Genomic DNA, 21,531 nt, shown 5'->3' with positions numbered 1-21,531 from the left:
GTGTTAGCTGGAGGTATTTCTGGTGCCCATAACCACTGCAGTGGAAGGCATTCATTTACTTGTCCCTCATCTTGTAGTTATTTACAGCCAGTTAAAAAAAGAAATTTAAAATTAATTATTCATCAACTTCAGTGTCAGTCTGACATAGCAGCTTTGTTCTGCTATTGTGAAGAATATCTGACCATGAAAGATGTGCAGGCAAGGACAGAAAGTAACTGTGTGTTTCTTTATGATTAAAAAAAGTGCAAAATTGTGAGTGTGTGTGTTCTGTGCCAGACAGCAGGACTGACAGCTAGAAAGGTACTGAGGACACTTGGCTGCAGGATCCAGCGACTGTTGACCTCTTTCAGGGGGTTGATTCTGGCTGTAGGGCTATGCACAGGCAGTGTGCAGGTATGGTAGGGAAAGAGTAATATCTGTTTGTATGTTTGTCTCAGATCCTTTACGAATCACCCAAAATAACAAACACACACACATGTTTACATTACATAAAGTAAGTACACTTTATGTGTGTATTTTAGTTTTTCAAAATGCACCTGATGACTGTAAGAGAAGAGGCAGATTATGAACTACAGAAAGGATTCTACTGTTGTTATTGTCTCATCGTGCAGGGCCAGCTTTAACACTGACCCTCTCATTCCTTCCCCACTTTTATCAGTTTTCTGCAACGCTTCAGCAACTTGTTAACTCCCTTGGTAGTATTATTTAAAACAATTGTTCCCCATCTTTCCTCTTTACATTAGCCTGCTTTTATATTTGTTTTCTTTTACCAAACACCCTGAGGCATTTTCCTGACTGCACCATCCCAGAAAACCTTGAGCCGTATGTTTAAAGCTCGCGGAAGTGTTCTCTCCCAGGCTTTGAAACTTGCGTCTCAGTACGTGGAGCTTGACAAACATGGTCGGCGTGCCCCAAGGCTTGTTCTGCTCAACCCTCTCCTCTGAGATGTAAATATTTTAGTGGCTAATAAAATCCCAAGCATTACGGGACTCTCTTTTATACTTTTAAAACTACAGGTGCTGTGCTGGACTGATCGTAATGTTGTGCTGTACTTTTTCACATGAAATTTCTGTGTTTTATTCCCTGTTTTTAAATCAAGTCAAATAATTATTTTTGTATGACTTTCTGTAAAATATTGTTTCAAATGTTTTCAGAGTTGCAGACTCAGGAAGGAAAATTTGAGTATTTTATACATCACTGGATAGATCTATCTGGAGGTTAATTAAAAAAATGCAAGGCTTTGATAAGTTCTGCAAAATATTTTATAATTACAGTTGTAATCTAATACCCATGTTTCACCTCATAATACTTTAATTAGCTTTCTTTGTACTAGTCATTAATAAGTAGAATAAATTCATTTTAGTAGTAAAATAAACTCACGGAGGCTACCAGAAAGCCACAAACAGATAAGCATTATCCATGGATTGTATTTAATACCGTTCTCCTCCAAGGAATGATATTTGTCCTGATGTAATATTGTAATTGCTGTTAGAGAGTAGTGAACATAGACTAAGACACAACAGCCATGCTACTGGCTCTGTGTTGTACTTAGACACAGCTTTGTTTTGTGCTAAATGCAAACAACCACATGCTAACATGCTCACGATGACTATGCTAACAGGTTGATGATTATATCACAATCGTTTTGTCATAAACCAAAGTATTGGAGAAAGTCAATTTTAGTTCTGATTGATATGAACCGTTAAGTGATAACCAAAGTTATGACAATTTGTCCTATAACATGAATCCCTCACAACACTAGCATGACTACACACTTTCTTATTTTGCTACAGAACTCCCTGGAACCCCATTAAAGACTCGTTGGAGCCTTTGGGCCGTAGTGTCCCAACCATCTAATTGACCTTAAAAGGGCATCCACAAAATGTTAGATCTCACTCAGAACCAGCTTTTAATATTCTGTGAAAGATTCCCATCTCAAAAGCTAATTGTAAAAGGGTTTTCATGTAGAAGCAGCTATCCTAAGTAAGAACACTTGATGACTTTGTTTCCTCTTCGAGCTGGGTTCTTTTTGAGCATCAAAGCTGATTTGTTCTCTGACTCCCACAGTAATGTCTGCAGGGCTGTCAGCCAGACCCGCGGCAGCCCTCCACACTCTTGACTGGACTGAATGGTCACGCTCAAAGCTCACACTTTCTCCCCCACTCTACTTTCTTTTTGATGTGCTTATCACCATCAAGCCAGCAGCAGCACTTCACCTATCTCCTTCTTATTTACTCCCTCGAAAATGTGACTCTGTGTCAGGATTTTTTCGTAAACTTTCTGGGGCACTTTTCCTCCCTGAGCATATCTTGGCAAACATGGCTATCATTTGAGGCTTGCATAGATATTCTAGATACCAGGTGTGGACCTTGTGTGACTTTTAGAGCTTAATGCACTGTATTCCTATTTTTTTGGCCAAGATCTATCTTAACCTTACACACAAGTATACCCATGCCTTACAGTAGTTTTTAGCTGTGGCTCTATGGATGGCAATGTTAGTCTGACTTTGTGTCTTTTGGCTGGTCGGTCCACACTGAAATACAACAACAACAACTATTGGATGGATTGCATTGAAATTTCATACAGACATTCAGGGTCCCCATAAGATGAAACCCACTGACTTAAGTGATCCCCTGACTTTTCCTCTAGGACTCATGAAGTTTACTTTTCTGGTGAAATATCTTAAAAATAATTTGATGTATTGCCATGAAATGTGGTACACACATCGAGGTTTCCCTCAGGATGAATTGCAATAACTTTGATGATCCTGCAAAACTAATGACATTCCATTCAGCCTCAACTGTACTTTGTGTTTAGTGCTAATTAGCAAATGTTAGCATGCTAACACACTAAACTAAGCTGGTGAACATGACAAACATATCGGCATTTTCGCATGCTGGCATCGCATTAAGCTCAGTGTAATAGTGCCTATTAAAGCCTCACAGAGCCTCTAGTGTGGCTGTAAACTCTAAATCTTGTTGCTGTTTGTTTGGATGCTTGTGGTGATAATGTTGTTTATTCCTTCCAAGGTATTGGAGGTGCCCTCTGGGAAGCTCCTAGCCACTCTGCTGGGACACACCAAGACGGTGCTGCACTGCCGGTTCAGCCACAATGGCCAAACACTGATCACATCCTCCGAGGACGCCACCATAAGGGTAGACTAAACTCTTCTCCTCCATCAGTTGCGCCCTTCCTCTCTTTCTGCTTGGTTTTCCTGTTTGCTCCCATTCATCCCCCTCACCATCTTTTCTTTCGTAATTCATGGCATGATCTTTCACCTCGTCCCCCAACCTGCATCCATTTCTCTTATTTCGCTATTGATTATTCTTCTCCCCCATCCCCATTCCTCAACTTGAGTAAAACTGCCTACTCTGCTGAATCACTCATCCCCAAGTCTCTGTGGTGCTTTCACTTTCCCCTACCAGCTTCTCTGTCTGCCTCTTCACCTCTCCATTCTTCACCCCCCCTTTTGTCTCCTCTCCTTGTTTTTTCCCTCTCTTTGCATTCGGCTTTGCCGCTCGCGATAGCTCTTCATCTCCCTCTCGCTCTTGTGTTGACCATGTGCAACTATCTGTGTTTGTGTGTGAGTATGTGTGTGTATTATGGGCCGTTACGGTCTGTCAACCCCCTCCGTTCATGCTCTGTTGCTCATTTCCCCTTTCCTCTCCTCCCCTCTCATCTCCTCCTTCTTCATCTTTTCTTTTTGCTGACAGACCCGTCCACTGCAGCACTTCCTTCCCTCTCCGACAACACAGCACCTTGTTCCGTATTCATGCGGCTGCTGCCACTTATCCAGAAGCTATTCAAATTCATGCTGTTTGACATGTGCTTGCTAGAATATGGAAGTGTGTGTATATAGATGTTAATGCAGACGCAGAGTGAATGTTAAGAGACCTAATGACACTGATGTTAGCTGCTGATGGATTATAACCTTTGGGCCAATGGCAGATTCTATTCAGAGAGAGAAAAGGTGCAACACTGCTCACAAGAGCATGATTGATAGGATGTTTCTGTCTGTCCTTCCCCCGTCTTTGAGCTCAGTTGAACTGCTCATTTACCTGCCTGTCATAAAACACACTCCGCAGACAGATGTGCCAGTCCAGAGTTTTAACTCTACAGATTAGCATACACAGAGCATACCTAAGCAGTGATGTGATCAGTAAGATGGAAACACCACAACATTTTTTTTAAAATTGTCACAAAGATCAGTACACCGTAGCCTGACGTGCACCTCTCGAAAAATGGAACTACAACTCGCAGCAACGCACTTCGCCCGGCCGCGGCTTGGTAGCGTTGCGTTTCCTTTGACTCGTTTCCTGGTTCTCCTTCTCCATAAACAACATGAAATCAAGGAGAGGGTTCACTTTTCCTGCTACAGATTTCCCACCGTGGTCAGAAAACACAGGGGAGACACTTTGTTTCTCTCACTACGACTCTAGAGTCGCTACTCGCTCCAAACCTAATCGGCGTCACTCTCTCACTTTCTCCCTCGCTCTATCGCCCACTCCCCACACACACACACACACATGCTGGCTCAATGCACACACCAGCGCACAAGTATAAACATCAGGCCACTTAAGTAGGCTACGGCGAAAGCTCTGCGTGGAGCCTCCGCAGAACCGTAAAAAGGCCTTAAGTGCTCGAGTGAAAAGGGTGCAAGGGCCACAAATGCTGTTTTAGGGACAGAGATCACATTTGACCTACACAGAGGCATTTCGGTGGCCCACATAGTGGGAGGCTCCTGTTAGAATGCTGAGAATTGTGGGTAAAAGACCGAAGAAAGTTGTGAGAATTACATACTCACAGTTTGCACAACCATTTGCTGAGTTCACTTATCCTGACTTATCAGAAAACAAGCCTCAAAGTCTGAGTCCGAAAGTAAAGTAAGAAGTAAAAGCATCAGCTGCTAAAAGATCCCTTGTCGAATCTGTTGCCCCCCTGAACTGTAGGTGTGGAGGTGGAAGTCTGGGGAGTGTAAAGTACTTCAGGGTCACAAGGAACAGGTCCGATGCTTCTCTCTGCTCTCCACCTTGCCCGTCGACACAAGACTGCTGTCCTGGTCCTTCGATGGCACTGTCAAGGTGAAACACACACACACACACACACACACACACACACACAGACACAGACACAGACTTACAATACAGTTAACAGTAGCATCAAATATAAAATGATCCCTCTCTTTTTCCTGCTAACTCTAAAGATGTGGGACCTAGAAAGTGGAGAGAAGCTGCAGGACATCCAGGCTCATCGGGGAGCCATCCTGTCCTGTCATGTATCGCCAGACGGATGCCTCTTTGCCACCACCTCTGCTGACAAGACTGCTAAGGTTCAACACACACACACACACACACACACACACACACACACACACACACACACACACACACACACACACATGCACATGCATACTCATGGGATGAGACATATCTGTTTGTGCTTCCAGTAACAACATGACCTATTACACATCAACGTCTTCCCTCAAACCTTCTGAACTCATTACTTACAGCTTATACACACGGACACATTGCTGCGGGTGATATCCGAGGCTTTCTCCAGTAGGGAGAGGAGGGACTTTAGAGATTAGCGTGCAGCAGATGGCCCCGGGCCTGGTGAGTTAGCTGCAGGTCAGTCTGTCCTTCTCCACCCACGTCCAGTGATCATTTAGTTTGACTGCAGCTCGTGGACCTGCTGACCCAACAGCCTGGCAGGCTGGCTGGCCTGCAACAGACCCAGCTCCATGCCTGGATGTAGTTTTTGCCAGGTTGCCATTCACCAACACTGCTGCGCTTGACTTTCACCTGACTTTGACTGACTCAGTAGGCTGGGGATGTGTTTTTAACCTTTCCCCGAGCAGTTCTTAAATCATTGCTTTTCCTACTCCTCATCCACAGTAAAAGGAACTCCATAGCACAGTATATGCTGAACTGTACTGAGACTGTACACTCTTCAACACTGACACTGCTGCCCTCTCAGTGTTGTTCATTTTCTTGGATCATAAAATCAGCTGTGGTTCAGCGTTAGATTTATACTTCTCTGTCAAATATTCAACCGCAGACGACAACGTCGTTTCCCGAATGTCCAGTATTCGAAACAATGCAAAGCCAATCTCTCAGGCATTTGTTAAAGCAGTTGATGTAGTGCCACAGATTTTCACACGGGAATTTGAATTTGGTCGACACTTACTGTAGAGAACAGCCACTGGGTCGGCAGCCAATCTGGCTTCTGTCGATGGATGAGAGTGAAAGAGAATGTGTGTTTTATGGATTTGGCAAAGATGATAATTGAGGTGTGTGTGTGTTGTGGGGCTGGTTAGCAGTCAGTCACATAGTCCTTGCTCTCCAGACCGAGCCAGGGCTTTGGTGGCTCAAAACACACACAAACATAAAGTCCCCGGTCTCCATCTATCTAGAGGTCAAACCAAAAGGCTCAGCCATGAGAGTATTTGTTGAGCACCACAAAAAGATGGAGGGTTCTCTGTTCTGCTCATTCCTTTTCCTCCATCTCTCTCTCTCTCTCTCTCTCTCCCTCTCCCTTTCCCTCTCCCTCTCCCTCTCCCTCTCCCTCTCCCTCTCCCTCCCTGTTCCCCCTTTTTCCTCTTTTTCTACTGACCTTCATATGAATGGGTCTTTGTGTGCAGACACAGTTAGCCGGCTGCCAAATGAAGTGTCTAATTATGAGGCTGTGTTATTTTCTGTGCGGCACAGGATGTGACCGGGGTAAGGAAGGAACACAGAGAGAGGAAGAGAAAGAAGGGAGGAATATAAAGAGAACAATGGATGAGAGACAGAAAGTAAAGCCGGAAAATGCAAACAAAGTGAGAAAGAAAACAGAGTGAGAGAGCATTCATTAACAGTATCATCATTCTGATGCAGCACTGTAACAACATTAGCTCTGCATTGTTTGTCCTCATAAGACCTATTAACAGGTGGTGACTGGTTTGAGCTACAGAAATACATGAAAGAACATATTATTATTATAACCTGTTATTCCCATGCTGTGATGATTTTATATAATAACATTTCGGCCCTATTTTAACAATCTGAAACGCAAGTATCAAACCTGAAACGCAAGTAGCTTTTTGGGCGGATCTCAGACGCTATTGCTATTATACCGGCAGGATAAATGAGTCTTGCGGGCGACGCAAATCTAAAATGGGTTGGTCTGAAGTAGCTAGGTGTGGTTTGGGCGTAACGTGCAATAAACCAATCAGAGCGTCATCTCATATTCCCTTTAAGAGCAGGCGCGCTTGTTCCATGGCGGATTGCTATTATGACGGCGGATTTGCCTGGCGCACGCCAGCGGGAGCTGTCTGGGATGCAGCAAAGTAATAAATGCCCATCTTGACGATGTTGCTGCGGCCTCTCGGGCGCATCTCTACAGTCTGAAGAGGATTGCTGCAGCCATGGAGCGTGGGTCTCCAAACGCACCACCTGCTCCTGTTGTGCCCCTTCCTCCTCCCCCCACTCAATATCCGTCCACCCGCTCCACCAGGAGCGCATTGCCACTCAAGGACCAGATCCCGCCGGAGTGTCCAATCCCGCCATAGTTCAACATCACGTCTCCTTAAGTCCTCTAATATTTCCTTGTTTATGTCATCAACACATTCATGATTCATGGAAATGTTGTGTAAAACACAACAAGCCACAAAGAATGCTGCGACTTTTTGAGGACTGTACTGTAAAGTGCCTCCTGACCTATCCAAACACCTAAAGCGCATTTTTTTCCTTGTAATTATGTATGGTTTGCAAAAATGGGAACTACTGTGGCCGCACGCTACATTATGGCCAAGCATGCGCCCCTAAAATAGCATCTGAATAATGCGCCACTGACTTTAGGCTAGCGCCACTGACTTAAGACCAGGTTTTTCCTGGTCTGTGGTGGAATTGTTTTCTGATAGATGCACCGATAGAACGGCCGGTGACCGGAATTAGCCGGTTTTCACGTGCTTGGCCATGACCGGCGACCGGCAGGTCAGTCTGACATATGCCGATTTCATGCCGGTCAACGCTACAATTAACTGACAACATAAGTTATAAGAGTTACAGTTCTCAAGGACACACGCACACACGGACGCAACAGCACAATCTCTTTTCCTTTCTCTCAACCTTTCCGCCGTGTGTGAAGCACATGTCCGCGCTATTCTCGCACATGTAGGGAACCTTGTGAATTAACCAGCAACATGTCAGCTGTTTGGAAATTCTTGAGCGTGTGTGCAGAAAATAAAAAGTTTGCAATATGCAACACCTGCAAGGAAAAAGTAGGGCGTGGAGGGATGACACCAAAAATCAAAATCTCTCTCTCTCTTTTTTTAGTTGGATATTGGATGTGAAAAGAAAGAAATGGTTGTAACATTGCACTTTAGATGTGTGTGAATTTCCCACAGCAGGAGTAATTTATAGAGTTCTATTTTATAGTGATCCATTATCTGTTCAAAAAATGTTCTATGTTCTGTGCAAAATGTTCTGTTAAAGAAAAGATAGAAAATAAATATTTCCGTGTGCTGTAAAGTGGTTAGAAAAAATGAAATCTAAATCTGCTAAAATCGGTATTGGCTGGCCTAATTCAATGAAAATCGGAAATCGGAATTGCCCTAGAAAGTTGTAATCGGTGCATCTCAATTTTCTGAAACTGCAAAATAGCACAAGGGAACGTTTGTGCCTGAACACTCCTCCTCTTTTCGCTGAACCGCCCCCGGCAGAGCAAGTTCATTCCCTAATTTACCGATGTGCGTCTGTGGAGGGGAAAAGTCCGCTGTGCGCTGGGTGCAAAATAGGAATGATACATGCATCGGTGTACAAAGGCAATTGCCCTGAGTGCAAGATAGGGCCCGTAATCTACATTATATCACATGTTAGCTGCCCTGTGCTACAGAAACGGGTAGCTGGCTGGGTTACTCTTGAATAAGTAAGGGGTTGTCACTCACTTCAGTTTTATTCATCACTTACAGTTGTGTTCAGAATAATAGCAGTCCAACATCACTAACCTCATAAATCAAATTTTTTGGTAGAAGTGATATTTCTATATAGCAAATAATTTACTAGTAAGTGTTGTTGAGTCATAGAAAACCAACAGACTCAACAGTCTGTTGGTTTGTGTAATTGAATCTGTAATTGAAAGGGGCATGTTCAAAATAATAGCAGTGTTGTGTTCACTTAGTGAGGTGATTGATTCTGTGAAGACACAGGCGTCAATTATGGCCTTATTTAAGAAAGGAAGGAAGGAAGGAAGCAAATGTTGTGCATGCTGATTATAGTGCATTTCACACTGAAATACTCAGCAAAGTGGGTCGTTCCAGTCATTTCTCTGAGGAACAGCGGACTTTGATTAAAAAGTTGATTGGAGAGGGGAAAACATATAAAGAAGTGCAAAAAACTGTAGGCTGCTCAGCCAAAATGATTTCAAATGCCTTGAAATGCCATCCAAAGCCTGAACGACGTGGGAAAAAACAGTCAACTACCATTTCAATGGATCGAAGAATAGCCAAAATGGCAAAGCCTCAACCAATGATCAGCTCCAGGAAAATCAAAGAAGACTTGAAGTTACCTGTGAGAACTGTTAGGATCAGAAGAAGGCTATGTGAAGCAAAGCTATCAGCTAGAAGCCCCCGCAAAGTCCCATTGCTGAAAAAAAGACATGTACTGAATAGGTTGAAATTTGCCAAAGGACACATTGACTGGCCAAAGGAGCATTCTGTGGACTGATGAGAGCAAAATTGTTCTTTTTGGGTCCAGGGGCCGCAGACAGTTTGTCCGACCCCCATGCGCTGAATTCAAGCCACAGTACTGTGAAGACAGTAAAGCATGGTGGTGCAAAAATCCTGTTATGGGGATGTTTCTCATACTGTGGTGTTTGGCCTATTTATTGCATCATGGATCATGGATCAGTTTCAATACATTAAAATACTTGAAGAGGTCATGTTGCCTTATGCTGAAGAGGAAATGCCTTTGAAATGGGTCTTTCAACAAGACAGTGACCCAAAACACACCAGTAAGCAAGCAAAGTCTTGGTTCCAGATGAACAAGATTGATGTTATGGAGTGGCCAGCCCAATCCCCAGACCTCAATCCCATAAGTGACATCAAAAATGCTGTGTCTGAGGCAAAACCCAGTAATTCAGAGGAATTGTGGAATGTAGTTCAATCGTCCTGGGCTGTAAAACCTGTTCATAGGTGCCAGAAGTTGGTCCACTCCATGCAACACAGATGTGAAGCAGTTCTCATAAATTATGGTTATGCAACTAAATATTAGTGCAGTGATTCAAAGTAAAGCAAACCCTTGAGACATTTTTCAGTTTATACAGTAAATGTTTGAGTTTGTAAAGAAACATGCAAATACTGCATGCAACAGCCTAATATTCCTTTTTTGTCACTTTCTGTAAAGGTATAACACAAACTTAATCAATTTTGGTCATGTTTTGATTTAGAATTGCAATGTGCATTGATGTTATGGAATTAAAAGCTATTTTAGCACTTTTTTAAATCACACTGCTATTATTTTGAACACAACTGTATGTGATGAAGTGAATGTATCCAATACATGCAGATTTTTTTCAGATAATGAAGTCCGAATGTGTACATTTCTGGTTGTCATTTTATTTTGTATTTCATGCACAATTGATGTACCAATTTCTGCTTTTCCTTCTTCTTGGTGCATTACCTTCCGCTCCTAGTTGTGGCAATGTGAGTCCTGGCAGTGTGTCCACACCCTGAGCGGCCACCAAGACTGTGTCCGAAGCTGCCGATTCTCCTGGGACAGCCAATGCCTTGCAACAGGAGACGACAACGGAGAGATTCGGGTGAGTGTTCAAAACATTGACCTTAACCTTTGCATTTCTTATCATTGGTAGCAAAGGTTAAAAAAAAGGCTGAATCTGAACGCTGTATCTAGGGATTCAGGCTCATTAGTAGGCTTGTTTTGCTCTTGCATTGTCAGAAATCAACCTCAGCTCAGTGCCTAAATGCAAAAAGGTGAAGTGGATAAAATGGGAAGCAGAACGTTTTTTGGAGTTATGTAGAAAATGAGGTATTTAAGAGATGAGTGGGGGGGGATAATTGGAAGAAAGTACAGAAGCTGCAAATGAGACGTGAGGACAGACTTCCCACTGACTTTCCTACCTCAAGAAGATATCAGTGTGTCCACACACCAAATTACATTATGCAACTAGTATGAAACCATCCAATTTTCAATCCAGTTTACAAAAAAATACAATTACAGCAGTCAACATTTATTCCAGAGATCACCCTGTAATTACATCTCATCTCTCATTTAGATAAAGTGCTTACTAATACATCATGATTGCTGCAGTGTGCAGAGAAGGGGTGACATGAAAGGAAGGAGGCAGGGCTTCTTCTCAGATGGGGAAGTGGGAGTTGGAGGAGGTGCAGGTTGTGTGAGGAAGTTGAGATAAAGAGAGCAGGAAGAGGAGGAGATGTCTGACAGTGGGAGGTGAAGGAGAGGACTCAGGCTGCCAAATTGAATTCCCAAAGGCTTTGGAACCTGCAATGCTTGTACACAAACAGAAAGTCAATGAAAAGTTTGTCTGTGAAGCGGAAGATTGAGCGTTGTTCAGCCTGCAGTCAGCAAGGGGTTAATGCCCTCTGGTGGCCTTTGAGCTGAACTGCTCCATTATCCAGAAATGGATGAATCCATCGGATCCAATTACATAAACCACACTGAAATCTCACCCCTGTTTCTATGGAAACAAATGTGAGTCATTCTGCACAAAAGCATGCCAAGTGTTAAATATAGCTGTACGTGTGATGTGTCATTGTCAAATGGACATGGCATGTGAACAGTTGCATAACCGCTGCAATTGACATGATGCGCTGCTCTAGTGAAGATCACAAACCGTCATTTGATTATTTATGTAGTGCGTTATGGGTACATTCACAATGTATATCACGCTGCAAATTCTCTTCATTGTCCATTTTTATTGAGCTTGACCTTTAGAAACAGAAGTTTGACAAAACAAATATTATGACATATGTCATAAACTGACCTCAGCATGTGGTTTTGATCACATCTGATGCCAGAGACCACCTTTGAACAGAGATGGAGGTTGTGATCTCCCCTTATATACGACCACCCGTTATCAATCAAAATTCCATACTTAGGTCATTTGATGACAACTAAACCATCTCCATGGCAACTTTGCAAACTCCAGCTGCCGATACAGGCCACAATATGGGGCTGAAAATAATTCAACCTCGTAATAAGAATTCATTTATTTATTTTACCAGTTGAATGTTAACAGTTGAATGATAGCACAGGCAGGGAGATAACACAGCAGGGAAAACACAGCTCACATTAACACAAGCTAAATCCAAAATAATGTAATATTCACTATTATTGTAAAACATGCAGTTTTTTTAATTTTGTAATTGGGGTTATACTGAGTCTGACATCTTTGTTGTTTATCCGTGACATTTACGTAATGGTTGGTTTATAATGTACGGCTGTCTATCACAGCTCTGGAGTGTCAAGGACGGCTCTTTGCTGAGGATTTGTTCCCGTGACGGGAAGGACGGCATGGATTCACTCCACGGAGGCTGGGTGACCGACCTGCACTTCTCCCCAGACAACTCTCTTCTGGTCTCGACTGGCGGTTACGTCAAGGTATGTTAACACATTCTATACCTTCAGACTGGTTGCTCAAAGTCTACGTTGGTCGTATGGAATCACTGGGAAGAAGAGGACACAGATTGGTAGTATATTCCAAAATTATATATATTGAGAGAGAGAGAGAGAGAGGGGTACACGTACAAGTTATCGCCACAAAGTTATGCAGCATAATTCACTCTGAATGCCTTTTGCTGTTTTTCAACAATATATCATTGTGTATGTGAGAGGGAGAGCTGTTGATTGAGATGTGTTTGATATGTCTCAGTAAAACAATACAAAAATGCCCTCAACATGCGTCATTGTTACATTAACTAGAGGAGCACTGCAGTGGTGCAGGTTTACATAAAACACTCAATACCTGAGGGAGTGATATCAATGCCTCTTTGTGACGTGTGTGTGTGTGTGTGTGTGTGTGTGTGTGTGTGTGTGTGTGTGTGTGTGTGTGTGTGTGTGTGTGTGTGTGTGTGTGTGTGTGTGTGTGTGTGTGTGTGTGGGGCTCTTTCTTATTGCCTTTACTTTTACAGGAGATGGGTTCACAGAGCGGACAGTCTCAGCTGTGCTCTGATTGGCTATTTGCTGGGCAATGATGTAATCCTCAAGGGAGACCAGTTCTGATCGATGAGGCTTGATATCTCAGATTAGTCCTGATGCTGTGTGTGTGGGGTCGTGTTGTGTGCCTGAACATGTGCATGCACGCCTTTGTTTATACGTGCTTGTGTGGGCCGACAGAGATGTTACTGTTGAGAAGGCAGTAGTTGCTGCCGTTCAGGCTTTTTATAGACAGATTGCCAAAAACACATCCTAATCTCGTCTACAGCAGATTCCTGTTTACACACTCATAAAGCCTGGAGATGAGCTCAAACTCAATGAGAGTCTCATGTATTTATTTTACTTAATATTGTTTCTTTTTATATATTTTATAGTATTCAGATTTTCAGAAAACTCTTTGCTACACAAAAGCACAATTTTTCTCAAGGTAAACATGGCACATGCAGTTTAAATGGCATCGTGAAAGCCCGCATTAGGCTATTAAAAAGAAAGATGAGGTGCTAGAAAGAACGGCAGACACAGTAGCATGACATCAGATTTGAGGATAGAGGCTTAAAGGTTTGAATTTACTGCCTTTCTAACAGAAAAGAGCGTACGGTTGTACTACATCAATGTGAAGCAAACAAGCCAACTGAGGATTAAGATAATAGAGGCCACTTTTGATTCCCTTAAAGGAATAGTTTGGATATTTTGAAGTGGGGTTGTATGAGGTACTTATACTCAGTGTATTACCTACAGTAGATGGCGGTTGGCTCGCCCCCAGGTCGGAGAAGCAGGTTGGAGTACTGACACGGAAGCATAAAAATGTACTGCTGTGGATGGGGGCAGCAGAAAAAAAAGGCCCCGCTTTACCTTGACAGACAGCCCTTTGTGACTGGGAATTATTTGGTGAATCCAGACTAACCCTTTAAGACATGGGTCTTCAATGTTTTTTAAGACTTAAAGATAGACGGATCAGGGACCCCCTACTACATATATTGTATAAATTGAGTTGCATATTAAACTGGCTCTACAATAACGTGTAGGACAGTCTAAAGCCTATACATAACTTTTTATTTACATAGAATACTATGGCCAGTATGCCTATTATCATGTTAGATTCATGTTAAGACTTTTTAATTTTTGAAAAAACTTGAACAATAATTGGGAGGTCCTCCTGCATTGACTCTGAGGTCCCCCTAGGGGGCCATGGACCCACCTGTTGAAGATCCCTGCTGTAAAACTCCCAAAGTCACACAATAACACAAACAAACCATTGATGGACCGAGGCAGCAGTAGATCAGCAACTCCTGTGTTCTGCAAGGTAAAATTACATCTTTTGTCAAAGGAGACTGCTAGCTTAGAGCATAGGTAACAGCTTAATTTCACATGACTGTCTGATGGCAAGGTAAAGCGGTGAAAATATTCGAAATATAGTGTACACATAAACTGATATTAATTTTTTTTTAGATGGGTCTTTTTTAGGTGGCTAAAATATGTTTTGCTGCTGCTCCCTAGCTTAGCATAAAGACTGAAAGCAGGGGGAAAATGCTAGCCAGGCTCTGTTCAGAGTTTTTATATATTAGATTATGTAATAAAAAAAAGAAATTGCATAAAAATATTTTTTCCATTGTTTGTTCTGAAGTAAAATTTGTACATTTGGTGTTTCTTTGCGGTTGCATCCCTTGCTGTACTTTTTATTATAGCGTTTATTTGTTTTTTTAAATAGATTTGTATGTGTTTTACCCTTTTAAACTGTGACCAAACTAGAAACCAAACAGTTATATCCATTTGAAGTCCACTAATACACCCATTGGTTTGTTTATTAGTAAACTTCACAGACAGGGCTGCTTGATATACTAATGGAGCGCTCATCAGCTTCATTACATCCTCATGACAGTCATAATTATTCTGGGAATATTTGGAAACAGATCACTCCATTACTCAGACTTTTTTTTCTGCTCTCTGTCTCGTCTTTAGCGTGGCATGTTGATGGATCAGCATGTGGATGTGAGGAGCAGTGATGGATTATTATGCCCGTCTTAAAGGGTGATCCCCCCCTGTGTCGCAAGCTTTGATTGATTAATCGCACTGTGTGTCGGCCGGACAGCTATGAGAGACCATCGTGTCCGTCATCATAATTATCATGACAGAGTGTGTACCTCGTATGACAGATAATCTAGCCCGCAGAGTACGGAAGCATGGTGATAATCTAACTGTCTATCTTTTTAATGATTATTGCCAAGGCGTGTCTCCATGCTCGCCTGTTTTTGCAATCAGCAAATGACTTGAAACTAAAACTTGGCATCTACTGTACGCTCAGACACAGAACTTTAAATAGACTTGTTAGTAAGGAAGTTAAAAAAAAAAAAAAAAATCCTTTCTCATCCCATAGCTGTTCCATGTTTTTTGAGCTTTAGATATGACAATAAAAAGAATAGTTATAAGAATGGTATGAACAAAAAGTCATATAGCGTAATTATTTTTCTGTCAGTCTTGGAAAAGGGTTGGGCAACCATCTGGACGCCCTCATGAGGATATTTGGATTGTATTTATCCTCAGCTGGTGTAAGAGAGATTTCATTATGGAGGATCAGTGGGATAGTATTAAATGTGCATTTGGATCATAACTTTTTTTGTTCTTAGAAAGTAGAAACTAGTGGTTAGAAATCAATTTTCACCATATAATTTGATGAAATAATAAAGTTATTGTTGTGCTTCTGTTTCCTAGACTTAAATTAAAGAACTATTTTGTTCCAACTTACAGTTACTGCTAGTTGTACAATATGCTAAGGGCACATCCCCCTCAATATTTAGAACACATGCAAACCCCCAACCAATAAAAACATGAAAGAAGCATAATACTTTTATTTAGATGAACTGCTAGAATGCGACTCATAGACGCAACAATGCCTCCAGTAAAGTAGTGGGTGGCAATCTCAGAAGCAATGCAAATCCATTTTAGTGGCTATATGTAAACATCAGCAAGATAAGATTAATTTGGATTATGTGTAAACATAAAACAACCCCTTTAAGCATTGTTTGTGCAATCACTACAATGGTTATTTAATTGATTGTAATCTAGATCCATTGAAATGGTTTCCTTTTCCTGACACACCATTCAGAAGAGGCACTACAGTCTTTTAAAAGATCCTTTACACAAATACTAACTGTAGTATATGTTAAGAATGAACTGATCCTCGTTGCTATGACAGAATTCCTCAAGAGACGTGTTGGAAAAATAAATAAAATAAGCACAACCGAGTAGAGAAGGCACGTATTCCTTATGGTGATGTGATTCAGTGAAGAGTTTGGGGCTATCGGATCCTCTCTGATCACAGCTCTAAACATCTGACGCCTTCCTACAGAATGACTCCGTGTGTTGCTGCTGAACAGGATGATGTTGTTATTGGTCGCATAAGAGCAGGAGAAGTGACGGGTGATGTCTCCCATGGTTCTCTCTTAGTTGATGTGTAACGTGAGGCTTATATCGAAGGAGTCCATAATGTTTGCCTCTTTTTTATTTGCCTCTTGGTTCCCTGTGTAATGTAATGTTTTTTTTGTTTTTCGTCATCGTTTTTAGTTTTTTTTTTTTTACTCGTCCCTGTCAGTACTGCTGCCTTTATCATCTCTCAAGCTCCTTTTTATTTTCTTCGTCTCTGCCCCCTCCCCCCCTCCCGGCTCTGTATGGTCGGGTGAATGGTGTGAGTGTAATTAAAAGCAGCGGGCTATTGTCTGTGGGTATATGTGCTTGTCCAATCCCCTGTTGTGTGTCGGTACCTGTGTAGAGTGTTTAATTAAACATTTCTTATGCTTCTTATCACCGACGTTCCACTTTTTACACAAATAACATAAGGCCTTGTAATGGTGTGATGAAGTGGTGTGGTCCAGCCCTCTGAGAGAGGCTGTTACATCCTACACTGACTCCCATCAGTCCTCCTCCCTTCTGCCCAGTGTACTGTCAGGAAATGCTGCACCTGTCTCACACCTGGCCTTGACACACCATACACACACCCACACCCCCACACCTCCTCCAAACGCCAATGAGACGATCTGTCACAGTGCCATGATCCAAGAGGGAGGCGGCAGGTGTGAAAAGGCTCTTCCTGACTGTACACATACGCCCAGCAGCCCAGAGTAATTCACACCTAAGTCGTCAAGTTGCAAACTAAACAGCAGTATTATCAGATTCAAAAGTGTCTTTGCTGAGTGAACACAGACACAAGAGGCCTGTCCTTATGTAGCCTTAATCAATATCTCTTGAGCTTTGTCTGTTTCACTTAGCCAGGCCGAGGTGCCATCTCATCAGCATCTGTTCTCTTCTGTTAATCCTCCTATTTCTGTTTGATTGGACTCACTGATGCAACCATCATACCGCTATTGATTTAAAAAGAAAGGTCTAAAATTTGAGAGAGGAATCCTTTAAACATGTAGGAAAAAATATAGATGATAAAAATGTATAAGAGCTACTGATTTGGTTAGTTAACCTCAAGCAACACACTGAACCCCCACCTTTCCTGCTCAGTAGTAAACATGGTTGTACCGAACGGGCAGCTCTCAGGTGTGAATTTCATTATTAAAAACATCTCACTCATTCCACCATCTGTTGCTACAAAAAAATCTGTCTGTCTCTGTTTGAGGCATCCAGCAGATTTCCTGTCAGATTAGCCACACAATATACAGTTCAATGCAGTCCAGAAGACAGTAAAGTTCCCAGTCTTCTTTTTCATTAAGTTTCTAATAATCTGTTGATGTTACAGTAGTCTCACATTGCCAGACTTACCTCCATAGCACTCTGAAGGAAGGTCTGTCTAGTCCACACAACATTCCGGGATAGGAGAACAAATGTGCTCTGTGTATATATATGCACTATATAATGTATAGTGCATAGCTTGTATGCACTATACATTTCTATTACTGTCCTTTTGCATCATGGCAGCAGCACGCATGAGCACATACAGTACATGTGTGTCCTCATGTGCATAGTAGTAGATTACAAGATACAATATAAGAGGGACCTGCTCATCAAAACATTGCTCTACAGTGCCACGAAGGGTTAAACACCCCCACATGGTTTATTTAAAAAAAAAAAAAAGGAATACCAGGTTAAAACTTGAGTTGTGAATTAATTGATGGTGTTCAACCCAGTAAAAAACACGTAATCTCATTTGGAACAGGACAGAAGCAACGCACAGTTATATGCTTGCATGGTCACAACACAGTAGCACACACAAACACACACTTCCAAACAGTGTATCCCTAGATGGATGGGAGTGTTTTAGATGACTGTTCTCCCCTGCCACCAGTGTTGTCAGACATCACTTATCAGCCAAGCCTGTGATGGAGGAGAAAGGGAGAAACACAATTCCACCTTATCTCACCTTCTCACGCTCCCCTCGCTTTCATTCTCTGTTTGTCTGTCTCGGAGTTCTCACCAGACCTGCTCTTTCTGTGTTCTCCTCTAACCTTATCACTCTGTTTCACACCTTCAGTTGTTTTTTCATTTTCTTTCTGCTGTCATTTTCTTTTCTGTCCACTTTTGTGATCTCATGTTTGAAGCCGCCCTCCCTCGCTGGAAGCCAACGCTCCCAAGCTTTTTATATTTTCACACATAGATGCCCCCCCCAACATGCTGTTTTAAAATAAAGCTTACTTTGTACAGTAGGTCAGAGTTAAGCCATTTCAGAACACTGGAGATTTCTTCCACTCATCAGGTCTCAGTCTGTCTCTGCTGCTTTCTCAGCTTAAGCCATCTCCATTAAGCGCATCGTAAAGAGGCCTCGGCGGCTAATGAGCTGTTAGAGGCAGTCCTCACTTTGGCCAAACCTCTGAGTGAAGGGAAGGAGGGCAGGGTGGTGTGGTGTGATGAAATGAAGGAGCCAAGGTTGCGCTGCCCTTTCCTCAAAAGGCATTTGTCAGACGGAGAATCTGTCAAAGATTAAGAAACATTTGCGTAGCAGCAAGCAGTGCAGAGGACAGAAGGGCCAAGTCGAAAGTAAATGCAATCACTGGGGGCGATGGATGGGTATATCAAGCAGTCAAGATTCTTGTATATTTGAGATGGACTACACCATAAGTAAATGCGGTTCCAGTCTCCCTCACTGGCAAAGACTTCAGTGCTTTCTGTCGAGGCTAAACATCAGTCAGTCCAAGTATTCATTTATCTTTCTCAGGCTAGAGTTATGTTGCCCCCGGCTACCTCCGTCTGAGGACTTTTTTTGTTTTTGTTCCAGATTTCAGAAATATAACTTGTTTGCATATGCCAGTTCTTTTGGTCGGAAATAACAACAAAGCAGGCTGTGTGCAAAAATATTTTTTATTATTTATAAACCAAGTATCGCAGTTTGTGATGCAGCGTCAGAACAAAGAACACAAAAAGGAACATCAGGCATTGGAGTTTAGGTTTGAATTCATTCATTTATTATTATTTAGCCAAAGTTTAATTTTTTTTTTTTTTTTCTATTTAGCCAAAGTTTGAGGAAAAAAGCTGCAATTGAAAAATACAGAACAGAGGTAACTGTAAGACAATGCCTCATGATCAAATTCAAATATTCATCAGTCCTTTGGTGAATAGTACATTTTATTTACATCGTAAAATAATCTTTTAAATCCACATCGGTAGTAAGCAGCAAACACCTAAAGAACAAGTGTGTTAAGTTTTATCCTATGTCCCATTCTCATTGCAGTTGAGCAGCTTCACCTACTATTCATTCATCTAGCCAGAAAAAAAAGTAGCACTTGAGATCTGATTTCTTTTTCTTACAGTAAAACTCCTGTTTGCAGAAGACCATATTAAAGCAGCAAAATGCAATGCATATGTATAATTTGATGTGGTCTCAATTCATTAGTTCCAAAAAGTCCTTCCCCACATAGAGAAATGCCACTTTTAGACTCCAGATTTACACAGTCAGTCTTTCACTTCTGCTGGTCAAACTATATGTCAAAGCACTTGAACAGGCCTTCGCTTCAACACCACACGCTCGCATTCAGACCCAAGTGGTTTGAGGAAAATCACGGCAGGCTTTTAGAGTCAGCTGTACTGTAAAACTGCCATGTTTTCTGACCAAATTGGACTCACAGAGGACAGTTCGCCTTTCATTGCTGTGTTACAGTTTTACAGTATGGCTGACTTTGAGCGCCATATATATATTTTCAATCCCCTAGGGTTTAAAAGTCTGAGTGCGCTGTATAGGAAAGGCCTGCAGGAGAGTTTTGACACGTCTGTTGCTGTGGTAACAGAAGATGTACTGCAGTGTCAAGTTTATTTTTTGATTTTTGTTAAACACATGAACACAGGATGCTTTATAAATAATCTATTGATATACTTTATTAATAGCTTTGTCAGCTCTTGTGGCATCCAGGGAGTTGGCTGACTTTCTTGTTTTCTCTTTTAGTTTTTCTTTTAAAGGTCCTATGACATGCTGTTTTTTGGATGCTTTTATATAGACCTTAGTGGTCCCCTAATACTGTATCTGAAGTCTCTTTCCCGAAATGCAGAATTACAGCCTCTAGAGCCAGTCCCACAATGAGCTTTCCTTAGTATGTGCCATTTCTGTGTCTGTAGCTTTAAATGCTATTGAGGAGGAGAGAGGAGGGGGGCAAGGTGGAGGGTGGGGTGTGGCCTTGACCAACTGCCACTTTGCTTGTTTTCAAGCCATGATGTCTCTCTCTCATGGGCGGGCCAAATTCTCTGAGAGGGCAAAGCAGAGAAAGGGGAGGTAACCTTGCTCCTTATGACCTCATAAGGAGCAAGACTCCAGATCGGCCCATCTTAGCTTTCATTTTCTCATAGTTTACACCTATCGCCATTTCTAGCCACTGGGGGACCATAGGCAGGCTAGGGGCACATTAATGTTAAAAAACCTCCATAAAGTGAAATTTTCATGCCATGGGACCTTTAATGTTTCATCGCTGCTTTGAAGAGAACTTCCTGGACACATTATTTGCAACAGCAATGACTGAATTCCCTCACAGGGTTCATTAACCTTTCATCTGATCTCCCAGCAGCTTTTGCGTTTGCGAACATAAAAATCACCCTCTTGCGTGTTGCTGCTGCTATATGTTGGTTAACAGGCTAGTTGCACCCCTTGGCTTTTTCTTTAATATTTGCACCCCCATCTTATTCAAAATTGGTGCAGAGATGAAAACACATTTTGATGACTGCTGTTTCTGAGGGGACAAGTATGTAAATGAGGTAGTGTAACAGGCCCACCGTGTTGGTTCAGGCAGTTTGCACTTTTGATTTCATTTATGCTTTTTCTTCTGTCACGCTGTTTCAGAAGTAAGCACCCCGCAGTGCTGCTCCAGCATAGCAGCAAGACCTGCCTAAAAATATCTGCACACACTCATAAGATGCAGAGCAGCTCCTGAAAGTGCATTTA

The 21,531-nt window shown here is 42.1% G+C and overlaps 1 protein-coding gene across 3 annotated transcripts in view; it reads left to right on the top strand.

Annotated features, from left to right (window-relative positions):
* The window catches only part of apaf1 (apoptotic peptidase activating factor 1), a 48,594-nt gene that overhangs the window by 15,903 nt on the left and 11,160 nt on the right, over positions 1-21,531 (top strand). Inside the window, exons 22-27 of one of the 3 annotated variants that reach the window (XM_028570795.1) lie at positions 277-393; positions 3,030-3,155; positions 4,950-5,081; positions 5,204-5,329; positions 10,672-10,797; positions 12,471-12,617. In XM_028570795.1, coding sequence (XP_028426596.1) covers positions 277-393; positions 3,030-3,155; positions 4,950-5,081; positions 5,204-5,329; positions 10,672-10,797; positions 12,471-12,617 — 774 coding nt within the window. Of the gene's footprint in view, positions 1-276; positions 394-3,029; positions 3,156-4,949; positions 5,082-5,203; positions 5,330-6,707; positions 6,797-10,671; positions 10,798-12,470; positions 12,618-21,531 lie in introns of those variants that run through there. The other 2 variants (XM_028570796.1, XM_028570797.1) reach the window with 2 other exon arrangements.

The sequence above is a fragment of the Perca flavescens genome, chromosome 23 (genome assembly GCF_004354835.1).
Source record: "Perca flavescens isolate YP-PL-M2 chromosome 23, PFLA_1.0, whole genome shotgun sequence".
NCBI lineage: Eukaryota > Metazoa > Chordata > Actinopteri > Perciformes > Percidae > Perca > Perca flavescens.
Note: the sequence above shows the minus strand (reverse complement) of the source record. Positions and strands in the feature narration are given on the sequence as shown.